The sequence below is a fragment of the Epargyreus clarus genome, unplaced genomic scaffold, assembly GCF_041222505.1.
Source record: "Epargyreus clarus isolate Ecla_fem2 unplaced genomic scaffold, WU_Ecla_fem_2.2 ptg000015l, whole genome shotgun sequence".
In the NCBI taxonomy this organism is placed as follows: Eukaryota; Metazoa; Arthropoda; class Insecta; order Lepidoptera; family Hesperiidae; genus Epargyreus; species Epargyreus clarus.
In genome coordinates this window covers 4,188,559-4,200,974 of record NW_027332223.1, presented here as the reverse complement: position 1 = coordinate 4,200,974, position 12,416 = coordinate 4,188,559, and the positions used below count along the sequence as shown (strand labels likewise).

The 12,416-nt window shown below is 35.1% G+C and overlaps 2 protein-coding genes across 2 annotated transcripts in view; both read right to left on the bottom strand.

Moving 5' to 3' along the window:
- Window positions 1–136: 136 nt before the first annotated feature.
- LOC140748138 (neither inactivation nor afterpotential protein C-like) lies at window positions 137–7,286 on the bottom strand. Its single transcript, XM_073080872.1, has 13 exons — window positions 7,138–7,286; window positions 6,153–6,464; window positions 5,593–5,697; window positions 4,943–5,322; window positions 4,783–4,873; window positions 4,418–4,702; window positions 3,957–4,345; window positions 3,304–3,852; window positions 2,839–3,131; window positions 2,171–2,460; window positions 1,580–1,869; window positions 1,134–1,283; window positions 137–897 (listed from the first exon to the last, which is right to left on the bottom strand). The coding sequence occupies exons 2-13, from the start codon at window positions 6,435–6,437 to the stop codon at window positions 810–812; spliced, it is 3,195 nt and encodes a 1,064-aa protein (XP_072936973.1). The 5' UTR covers window positions 6,438–6,464; window positions 7,138–7,286; the 3' UTR covers window positions 137–809.
- Window positions 7,287–9,689: 2,403 nt separating this feature from the next.
- Wnt10 (Wnt oncogene analog 10) overlaps window positions 9,690–12,416 on the bottom strand; it is a 41,124-nt gene continuing 38,397 nt past the window's right edge. Inside the window, exons 4-6 of the mRNA XM_073081170.1 lie at window positions 11,813–11,944; window positions 11,298–11,419; window positions 9,690–11,055 (exon numbers count right to left, since the gene is read on the bottom strand). Of these exons, the coding sequence (XP_072937271.1) occupies window positions 10,821–11,055; window positions 11,298–11,419; window positions 11,813–11,944 (489 nt within the window). The 3' untranslated portion in view covers window positions 9,690–10,820. The remainder of the gene's footprint in view (window positions 11,056–11,297; window positions 11,420–11,812; window positions 11,945–12,416) is intronic.

The window sequence follows — 12,416 nt, the reverse complement described above, 5'->3', positions numbered from 1 at the left end:
CTACTCTACATTTTCGTGTGACGTATCATTACATTACATTAATTACATTAATGGGGTCAGATTTATTTATTCTGTATAGGTACATTTTGATCGCACATTTCCTCAGTTAATATAAATACACAAATCATGTACTAATTAAAATAAGGTTTTAAATTGCCTTAATAAGTCTGATTTTTTACGTGTAATAATGAGCCATTAGCGATTATAAATGTAATATTATTATGGCAGTGTAGTGTTAATGTTGTCAGAAATACAATTAGGAAATGATCAAAGAAAATTGATGAAAAGTATAGAACGGCGCTTAAATAATATAAATAAAATTAATCAAACACACATTATTCTACTACTTGGGTTACTTATACCATTGGATTATTTTTATCAACAACTATTCCATTTAATTTCACAGATGCATAAAAAACTGTCTCTTTGTATAATTCCTAGAATTGTTGGTTACTTGTTCACATGATTATTATCATAAAGAGCCATAAAGGTATGTTGGTATCTTAGGTAGGTAATTTAGTATCGAACAGATATAATCATAGCTTGAACTAAGTATTTCATTTTATCATCATTACACACACGTACCTTATAATTATTATTTTAACAAAGGAGGACAGAATCAGTGACAAGTGTAATTTCTGTAATTACTAAATCAATATTTCGACTTATTGTTTCCAATTTGGTGAAATAATTTTATTGATGACCTTACAATTATATTGGTGTTTTATTTTAACCATTTTTCTAATACTATATGATAATACCTTTTCATTTCATAATGTTAACACTTATTTTAGATAGCATCATGATTTTTACTTCTTTGCGGCCTTTCGTTTTGCTAAGAAAGCTCTCATCAAGCTTTGCACTTTCACAATCTTCTTCACTTGTGTTTCATAGAGCCTGCCGAAAAATAATATATTGGTTACCTTATTTGTCACAAAAAAAATTAACTTAACTGTGCAGTGAACGTGTAGTGGTTGAAACTCTGCCTCTCGATCGAGGGGCGCGACAACCTTTCAAAACTAAAGTTCTCAAAGGTATGTGAAGTATAAATACGCACTTGGTCAGCACGGTGAACTTTGGCCTGATCCTTCTAATTTTTGCAGCAATGGCAGTTGACAATGAATTAGACTTACCTGGACAAGTATTCTTCGTTATAATATTTTAGGAATACTTTAGTCTCGCCCAGTACCCAACCTTCCATCTTAAGACGAATCAGTAGCAGTCGACAATTATCTTTAGTCTCCTCTACGTTCTCATCAAAGTCGAATGCTAAGAAGCGGTATCTATAATTTAAAATAACAGTTACAGCTTCGCTTTGAAAAACGTCAAATATAAAATGTTGACTATGTTAGGTATTATTATTTTTGTTAAAGTGACTAGAAGATTGATGTCACTTAAAAATATAAAAAACTGGATCATATTGTTAACCCCCAAAGAATCAAAAACATCCAGTAGAATTAAATACTTATCCTACAAAAATACGACCGCTTTGCTAAGAAAATAGCATACGACATTTTGTCCATAAACACACTGAAGCGGTGTTATCGTCGAATACAATATTATAACCTGAAAATCTTACCTGCGAATGAACTCAGCGAAAGGAATTCGATAAGAGAATCCGTTTTGACGTGCTTTGGCAGTGTCCAAAACACCAAGAGCCCTGACCTGTTGCCTCACCACTTCGGAATTGAAGCCCCATGGCTCATCAGTCAAGTCAGGTCTGATACAGCGCACGTAGTGGGTGCCACCACTGCTGGGCCCAGATGAAAGATGCTTCAGAATCTCTAAACTGATTGCCCTGTAGATGGCAGATACGGTACGCATCTTGTTTTCTTGGGAATACATGCCTTTGCAACTGGTGTTGAATTTCTGCAAGTGTTAGATGAGACGAAAGATATGTGTTTGTATTAACATTACAAATAATAAAAATACAATTAATGTAGCATTTAGCTGATGATTTAAAATACTGTAAGTACTGCAATAATATATTTTGCTTCAAACATTATTTCATTGGCCATTTGATACATAATATAGCATGACGTGACATATCAATCTCAAATGGGCATTAAACTTATTTTACGTTTATTTTTTTAGTTTTAACCATATTATTAATACACCACATTATGACGTAAAATTGTCATAATTATTATTTATTAGCAAAACGATTTACCCTTGTCTTCACATTTTGAACTTTTTCACCTTTGGAGCCTTCTGGCATTAATTGGCTTGTAGATATTGTCAGATTACCAGATTTGGTTAATTTATTTTTGAATAAATGTTGAAGCGTAACATCAGAGGAAGCACGCATATTTTCGATGATTTCAGGGGAAAGGAAGTCCCTGTTCTTATCTGCCATTTCTCTGGCATCGTAGTTTACTTTTCCAGTGTAATGAGCTATGCAGAATTCGTAATCTCCAGTGAGTTTTATGTAGGGACCTTTAGGCTGCGACTTAAGATTGCCTGAAAAATAAATAAAATATTATATATCTTTATCTAATATTATCGTGTGTATATGTATACCATAACATACAAAACTTTGTTGTAAACAAGCAAAATTCAAGTAAAGTTATATCCCAACCCAGTTCGGTTATAGATATGTGGTAGAATATATTTAACATTTGCTCCGTATTTCATGTAGTCCACAAATATTTTTTGTTAATCAATAATGAGAAGAAAATGCATCATAAAATGAAATAAGTAACTTCATTCCAATTATAAAATTTCATTTTGTGATTAATTTTCTTCTATTTAACAATTAAAGGTAAGTGTCTACACTTTCAACATAATTTAATTTACCTTAATCGTCCTAATTTGTAAGTGTAATAATTTCAAACTTACTCATGATGAATCCGTATCCGCCTTCTGCGCGGCTTGCCTCGTCTAAAATATAGAAAAGACCTCGAGGTCTACTTATTAATTGGTCAACCGAGTTTTTATTGTCATAAAAACGGAAAGCCTCAATAGTAATTCCTTGTTCTCTCTCTTCTTCCTCTTCCCAAACAAATGTCCTTTGGTTATACAAAAATTGCATTTGCTCATTAGTAGTATTTACTATAAGTTGTTCCAGGCGATTTTCGGCGAAACATTCGAAGCCAAACATATCGAATAAGTTAACGCAAAACTTGTCTCCACTATAAAGGAAAAAATGGTTTTAAATGTTTTGAAAACAAATGGTCTAGTAGACTTTTATTTGTCACATAACTCTAGATTAATAAAGGATTTTTATAATTGTACGTGTAGTTACAAAACTCTTATACAAATAAGAAATTAATAATTATATTTTATGATAAAGTATTTACTTACAATACTGATCGCATAAACCATAACTTTGAATTTATTATGTTAATCATCCAGTCAGTAAGTCTTTTGTACAATGCACTTGCCAATACATCTCTGGCATCCCTTGCATCTAGTGAGTTGTGTTTCTTTTTAATGATAGTACCTTTATCAACCAAACTATGGTTAAGCAAAGACCACCAAAATTTAGTTTCATCAAGCGACAGCAATTTAGCAATTTTTTTGACTTCTTCCATGTTTTCTACCTCTGCTGATCCATTTTCGCCATCGATGAATTGCACGTTACCGAGAACAAGTATAGCAGCAAGGATATTTTCGATAAATGTTATATCTTTCTCTTCAAAATCTAGTTCTTTCAAGTTGTCTATGAATTCCTTGTAATGAGCGACGTTTTCTTGAGGAGTTTCCCGTGCTCCTTGCGGTCCTTTCGTTGGTTCGTCTGGTATTCTTAAATATGCGTGTTTTCTTTCACTTTGGAGACATAAATCATCTAATCTACCTTCTGCTTCCATAGCATCGTAGAAATAATACAAAATATTGAAGTTGGCATGATTTCTGTAATTTAGAATAAAATTTATTATTTTATTATTTTGTTATGAGGTCAACACTCAACCATGTTTAATTAGTATTTAAGATGAAAGATATAAATATATATTTACACGTCAGTAGAAGAAATGCGCCACTTCTCAAGCTGGTAAAGCCAAAATATCGCACCACTTAATTTTCCCGAGCTACCATAGGTTACTTGAATTTCAAAGATTCCACGAGTAGAGTTAGCGTTAGCAGGTGTTGCAGCATTAATGCATGTTTGAATTACTTTTGTTGCTCTTTGTATTCTATCAGCAGTATTATTTTTCATAGCTCCTAAATAAGTGAGATGAGAGAGTGCATAAACCATATTAGTGCTTTTTCCAGATTTGCTTTCACCGGTAAACACAATGTGTTGTGGTTCATTATGATGCAAAGCATCTTGATACGCGCTGTCGGCTACCGCAAAAATATGGGGCGTGTTATCAGATCTTGATTTACATTCGTATTTCTTATGGTACTGAAAAGTAAAACAATTTATTTAAACATATTCTAAATATTTGTATTTCGATATTATCAGTCAGATACTAACTTCTTCATTGTAAAGATTATCATCGATTGTGTTTGGATTTACTATAAGCAAAATGTCTCCAATAAAAGATGTAAATGAACCCTTTTCAAACTTGCTTTGTAGTTCGATCATAACTTGTTTTTCAGTTAATGTTTCTAGGGCAGCGAGATCTTCAACTTGCATAGTTTCGGGTTCCTTTCCACCTTCGGTAACGAGAAGACCGTTCTTTATTATACGTTCTGGTATCTTATCTGGAATCGTTGCTGCTGTCACGTCACTTGCGAGTTTTTTTAACTCTCCTGATATCTAAAATTTAAGTGAATATATAATATCGTGTAGAAATGGTAATAAAGAAATTCAAGTAGTAATTTCCTAAAACAGCTTACATGAAAATCATTTTCTGGAACTGATTGAATAAATGGATGCTCTGCGAGTTCCATCATGAAAGGCCTATGTTCAGGATTCTTCTCCAAACACCTGCAGTGCGATTGAAATATAAGAAATAATATGATACATAGTTTTTTACATTTTAAAAAACTTACTTACTCGGTAATAAAATCGTTTATTTGATTTGTCGACATTGATGGTTTCAGTACGCTGGGTGGAGGATTTCTGACTATTTGAAACAGGGCTCTAGTCGGATGCATATCTTGAAAAGGTGCCTTGCCGTCCACCATTTCAATAGTTGTTATTCCTAGGGCCCAGACATCAACCCTATTGTCGTATCCTTCTTCTCCGCTGGTAATTATTTCAGGAGCCATCCAACTTGGTGATCCGATATTATTCACGTCCTTGCCGAGTGTTCCTTCTACGGTACAGGACAGTCCAAAATCCGTAAGTTTAATTTCACCTTCTTTGTTGATCAAAATATTACTACAACGCACGTTGCGGTGGAGGATTTTGTTTTCGTGCAGGTACGAAAGCGCCTAGGAATAAATGTTGAAACCAGATCAATATGATAAATTTTCGAGCCGAAGTTTGATATGATTTGACGTTTTACCTAAAAATATGTTATTTTCTGTTTGTGGCGTGCTATATTTAGTATCGTGTAAGATTTTTGTTAAGAAATTTAATCATATACGTTGCTTAAAGTAAATACGACTGTATCTAATAACAGATGATTTGGTATCTCGAAATACTACTTTTAAATATTACTGTTACCTATTTTTCTTAAAAATAATTGAATCTGGTCTTACATTAATCGTGTACTTGAGTATGAAAGCGATGTGCGCCTCGGACAGTTTTTTGTCATCTAGTTTCAGCTTTGTGACTAGATCCAGGACAGATCCCAATTCGCATAACTGAAAACGAAACATTTTAAAATTAACCAATTAACTAATATTTGGCTTCACATAATTACACTATGATATAATGGCTTTCATTAGGAATATGCAAAGTGAATTTTTAACTGGACGGAGATGGGGAGATCCGAGAGTATAGATTGCGAAAAGTTCTCGAAAAAAATACGGGACCAATTTTGATATCGTGATCCGTATTCAATGCAGATATCAAAAGGCTAAAGTATTTAAGTGCCAAAGCGTTTCAGATAACTAAACTACTTAATTTATTTAATAAAAAATGTTTAAACACCTGTTTCTTTGCTGCTGCTTAAGAAAGTATAGTTATATAAATTTACCAAATTGGCTTTGTGTAAGTTGATCAGTAGGGGGCTACTAGATAATAATAGATTGAAATCTCTGCATTCAATAAAACAATTAATTAAGCAAGAAAAGATCAATATTAAAACCAAGTTTACCTCAACAACGAACCATATTTTCGGTATCGGCGCGGATTTATCACAGAACGCTCCGTAGAAGTCAATCAAGTTGGAATGTTCTGTGAAATCCTTAAGTATTTTATACTCATCCTGTATTCGGTCTTGTCTGTCTTCGCTGAGCGGCTGTATTTTAGCTGCAACTGCTTTGACACCAGATTCATTATCTATGGCCCTGTAAACCTTGGCGAAGATACCAGCGCCAATCGTCACGTCAAGTTGGTACCGCTCGGACGGACTTGGTAATGACGTCAACTCTTCACTCATTTTGACTGAGAATTTTCCTCATGGACACTGTAATCACATGTCACTCTTATATGTCTACTATGCCATGAAGATATACGAGTATGAAGGTGTATACACTTTATAGACATGCAAGCCGTTTTTTTTGAAAAAGTGTTGTATCATTAATGTTTGGATGTCACTGTGGTACTTTGATGTATTTCTTACAGTCTAAACTCATTACAGTCTCACTGCTGAGAATGGAAGCTCTAAACTCCTCTAGAGAATAAGTCGAAGCTTATAGCAGACTTCACATACCTTTTGGGAACGCACAGATGCATCTGTATTCTTCACCTCTACAACGGAATTAAATAATACATTCAATACTATAAATACTTAATTAATTTGAACTGTAGATGCTTGTGGTTGCGAATATTTTTTACACTTCAAAACCAATAACCAAATATGACAAACTATTAAACAAATATCAAATTATCTATATTTAATTATATATGTAAATTAAAAAAAAAACAAATTTTAAAAATAATAGAATTGAAAATTCTTTTTAATTACTGGAAAAGCTTGTTAAGAAACCAACAAGTATTTGTAAGGCACTTCCAAAATTTTACAAAGGTATGCAAAGACCAAAAATCTGGACTAGACCAGGGACTATAGCTTAGACCCGTATACAGTGACACAGTAAGAGTTAAAGACGATGATATAATGTTAATAAAATGCCACTTACCCACAATACGACTGGGTTGTCTTGATATCCACGACGGAATGACTTGCCCGTCGCGAAACCCTACGAATGGCTTTGGGAATTAAGACCAACTGAAATCCCCTAACCCTATTAGATGATAAGTCTCAGCGACCTTCCGATGCGTGTCCTAACACTTCTTCAAATTGATGTCTATGTTACGTAAAAACATTTTATCTGTCAGATGTTTCTTTGAATTATTGAAGAGTGTTATTGAATATATAGGATTGAATTTTTAGGTATATATATATATATATACATATATATATATATATATATATAAGTAAGTAGGGTTTTTGGGCTATTAACGCCTTTAATAATAAAATCAATTGATGCCCTCAGAGATCGCATCGAAATTTGACAATTTCTGCCTTATAGTAATTTTCAAATCAAATCAAAGAAATCTGATGGAATGATTATTAATAACAGGCGTACGTAAAATAAATCTCAATCCGAATGCGTGTAGTGAACTTATAAAATTCACTACATTTAGTTTTGATGATGGTATCATACAAATGAAGGCTACAAAATTTTATTGCTGCTGTTATGAAATCACAAACGGATAGGTACTTCAATTTTATTTAGTTGAACAGATTATAAAAATAGTCAGCCGTAACTAACAATTTGTTTCCGTAGTGTCAAGCGCTGCTGTGTTCTGGTTTGAAGAGTGTGGTAGGGGACACTTAGGTTTCCGACGAAACAACTTACCATCAGGTGGACTACATGCTCGTCTGCTACTCCTGTATAATATATCAAAAAATATGCTTGCTTGCATATGTGTGTGCATGGCAATCACAGTGCACAAAATGATACTGTATTATAAGTAGTGCACATTGTTTTGAAGTATTTTTATTATGGCCAAGTAAACATATATGGCTCGCAGGGCTTGCTGTAAATCCTTTGCGAGAGAATCCATTCAAACGTCGCTCTGTTATATACCTATATCTTAAGGTTGGCTTGCACTTGGGGTGCTATATTCATCAATTTAATATGTGTAAAGAGTTTATTAAGCACTATTAGGATTTATTAAGCAAAAAACCTTTAAAGAAAGTAATTCCTACAAGACCTTCAAAAACTTTAAGCAACTGACAGTGACTATAGACATAGCAAGACCCTTCATTCGGAATCGTTTCAAGTACCTACAGCATCGAGAATTCATGGATAGGAATACCCTTATAGGAATAAGTGGGCGCAATAAAAAGGTTTCTGTAAAAATATTTTCCCCTAAACAATACAGCTTTGTTAATTTTGAAGATGGTAGAACCCTCTGTGGTTCGACTTCGACGGCAGCACCGCTACACCTATTTCTACCTTATAACAGCAGTGTTAAGCGCTGCTGTATTCTGGTTTGAAGGGTGTGGTAAGGGAGACATACTTATTCGAGGCATTCCAGCTCAGTCCTCAGGGGTGGCGGCGCATCTGTTGACCTCTGGTAGGAATATCTAATCCTATCTGGGGTTGATTACGGATGTCCATGGGCAGCAGTAGCCACTTACCATCAGGTGGTCTGCATGCTCGTCTGCTACTTCTATATTATAAAAAAATTCAAGTCCGTCGTAGTCGTCGAAGTAGAACTGCTTCACGCTCAATATAGGTGTACGAAGCATAGCCGTTCCATCTTCCTATCATTTAGTTGTATCTTCTACCAAAGTTCTATCTACCAAAGTTCGTTCTACCCGTCTGAAGAAAAATCCCAGCCTTAGCAGTAGGCAGTTGTGCTATATGAGCGTGATACATGAAGCCAAAAAAATTAAAACCGTGTGTAGGAATGTATGTGTTCACAGAGGCAACTGTACGTAATGCAATAACTTAGTATATAATGTTTTGTTATATAAACTAACATAAGCCTACAAATCCTTTAAGGTTTCTGTGCTACAGAATTGTTTAGAGATGTGCGTAATGTGTGTAATACTGAAAATCGTTGAAAATACATTAACATCAGACGCACAGCATTATTAAGGGTGTTTACTAAGGGTGCGTCATTTTCAAAAAATATTTTCACAGGAATCATTATTAAATCTGCAATTATTTTATCTAAAGAGGGAAATAATAATAATCAGCCTATATCAGTACTATATTTAAGACGAATCTAATGATACCTCGTATGTATACATTTTTTTTTTAATATGGGAATAGCAGACGAGCATGCAGTCCACCTGATGGTAAGTTTTTTTTTTATAATAAAGGAGTTGCAGACGAGCATGTTGTCCACCCGATGGTAAGTGACCTCTGCCGCCCATGGACATCTGTAATCTACCCCAGATATGATTAGATATTCCTACCTGGGGTCGGCCACAGATGCGCCGCTACCCCTGAGGACTAAGCTGGAACGCCTCGGAAAATCTGTCTGCCTTACCATCGGAACTACCCTTCAAAACGGAACACAGCAGCGCCAAATACTGCTGTTTTTAGGTAGAAATAGGTGGGGCGCTGGTGCCGCCGAAGTCGAACCACAAAGGGTTCTACCACCTTCAAAACATACATGGTCGAAGAACATTACCTTCCGCAGTCGGATAGTAATCAATAATAACACTAAATATTTTTAAGTAATATATTCTTAAATAAAAAAACTGCTGGTACAAATTTGACTTAAACTACAATAAATATTAAAGACAATAAATATCACGGCATTGGGAATGTTGTCAATGAATGTAAAGAAAATATTATGAATATTTACACTGAATGGAATGACATTCTACCTTGTAACGAGATTAGGTACATTTTTCCTAAATTTAATACTGATTGAATTAAACTACGCGAATAACTTAACACTAAGAATATAGTATAGAGCCTAGTTTCAGTCCCTTTTGCTATGTCTTTCACAGTTAACAACTTTGTGCTTATAACGTAAAACGATAATAGGCATGATGACAAATTTTGAAAACCCCTTCTATAACGTAGGTACATGTCTACCGATTCAAAAAATCGTATTATTTCAGTTATAAATTCAGTATTAACGAAAATAATAGCATTTGCATTTGTTTATAGCCATTTTGAATTAAGCGCGAAAACGTTCGCGAGTGTCATGGCGTCCGTTGGTGACGTCACGTTAGAACATCCCATACAAAATTTCAAGCAATTCAGTGATATACCCAAAAATGACGTCATTCGCGCCCCGGTGTTTCAGACAAGATGGCCGACTGCAATATTTTACACTTTTATTTAATTGAAAATATAATAAATCTTAAAGTTTTTTTTTAAAACAGAGTCATTTTTGAGAATTCTTTTAAATATATTGTGTTTTCTTAAATCATTTATTCTTTGATTTTTTAATACTGTCATCATGCCAATTGTCTGTCTTTGCGTTCCTCTTGATGATCATAACAATGACTGGCAAGATATTTATACGTCTGTCGCCGTTGTAGCCATTTAGCGGAACGTTCAATTTGTTTGCAGTCAATTCCTTAGTAAGAACGAATAAGTACATACATTATCTTCTATACATCAGCATCAAATAATTGAGCGTAGGTACTTTTCGCCTTTTCTTCATTATACAAATCTTTTCTTGTTTTCTTTTTTATTTTCTTCAAATACAAATGTAAAAACATGTTTTTCTACTGAACTCATTCACTTTTGTCTTTGCTTTCTACGCTTCATACAGGAATTTGAGTTCATTAGATTATTTGGAGCTGCATTTGGTACCAGTATAATGTGGTCTTGATCAAATCTTATTTGCAAACGGCAATCCATTTATCATCATGACATCTCTCGCAGTCAACGCGACAGCACCAATGGAAGGTGCAGTTGCAGGGTTTGATGCTGGACTTCCTCATGAGAGCGTGTCCTCGGCCGCAGCAGAGGAGATCACAGGATCCGGTACGAGAAGTCCTGCCAATGCGACAGACACGGCTTGAAGTCCCTGCTGAATCCATTTTGGGATCTGCTTCGCAGAAACTAGGTGACCTGGATTGATTTACAAGGTTTAAATATGGTTTTCATCGGATAATGTTAAAATATCGTAGAAACTTGTTTATAAAAATATTATAAACATGTGGGTAGTATTTCGAATAGATCTTGTGTTCAGACGTGGAAGAAAACAGTCAGTAGCATAATGGTACTAAAATTATTTGATGTATTTATTTAAAATTAACTAGTATACCTATGTGTAAGTTTTGTGCATATTTTAATAATTTGGTCTGACTTACTTTTCGAAAAATAGTAGACTGGTTTTCGGTGCTGGTCTCGCCCGACTTCGCCTTCGTCCTCGTGGTCTACCTCTCAGAACTGAATAACCGTTGTTCAGTTCTTCTTGTGCTACCATTAGCGCCTGTGTAAAAATAATGTTTGTTATAGTACCTACTACATTAATGATCTATGGGTTACTATTACTTGAATGATAGTCGGACAAAATTTTGACGATTAAACTGATAAATAAAATTATTTATACTATTTTATTAGAAAAACAAACTGCTAATAGAAAGAATCGCAGAAAAGTTTGACAGTTGCATTAAATATAAACTTAACGCTAAAGTTGCTCAACGATAGTCGCTAGTGTTAGTCAGCGGTAAGTCGTAGATCATAAAAATGTGGTACATCAATTATCTTATCCGTCACTTATTTTATTACATTTAAGAAAAATAATATGAACAAACTTTTAATATGCCAATTGAAGTATCAATGACGATAACTAAGCCCTCGAGATACTAAGAACCTTGAGTACCTTTCGATACTGCCTCTTAATAGTGGAGGCTACTATTCTGAAGTCAGGGGTGGCTCGCCAACACGTCCTCAACTGGCAGCTACCGGAGAGACCATGGCATTTACAACGGACCTCCATGTGCGATGATAATATCTGAAACAAATATTGAACATGCTGAAGATGAGGATATCAACTATTACGGTAAGTTACCAATAATATTTCATACGTAGGAGTCTATGCGCTTTGTCCCTGTAGTTCCGGGACCAGAATAGGGCTACGGTATCCCCTGCTTGTCGTAAGAGGCGACTAAAAGGGGGCTTCCAGGGTTGCGGGCGGCAAGAGTGGGAGCGCGAACCGCCCGGCCAGTGGCCCTGGGAAAGACGGCGGTATGTATGATCGCATTCCGTCGTACGCACCAGACGCTGTGGCGAGCGTAAATCTCACCTGGGCGGAGCCCGACGGGGCAACGCGCTAAGAGGACTCCAGTAACGTTCCTTTGGAGATCCCGAAGCCCTCTACACATACCCTGTGTCGCTCCCACAGCACCGGGTACCTTTTGAAGGTTCCCCCTCGATAACAAAAAAACAAAAGGGGCGTCTATGCGATTAAGCTTAAAACTTTATTC

Coding starts and splice junctions, on each gene's coding strand:
- LOC140748138 (XM_073080872.1), bottom strand. CDS start 6,437: ATGAGTGAAGAGTTGACGTCATTACCAAGTCCGTCCGAGCGGTACCAA. Junction 4,874..4,942: donor ATAAACGATTTTATTACCGA/GTAAGTAAGTTT, acceptor ATCGCACTGCAG/GTGTTTGGAGAAGAATCCTG. Junction 898..1,133: donor AACGAAGAATACTTGTCCAG/GTAAGTCTAATT, acceptor ATTTTTCGGCAG/GCTCTATGAAACACAAGTGA.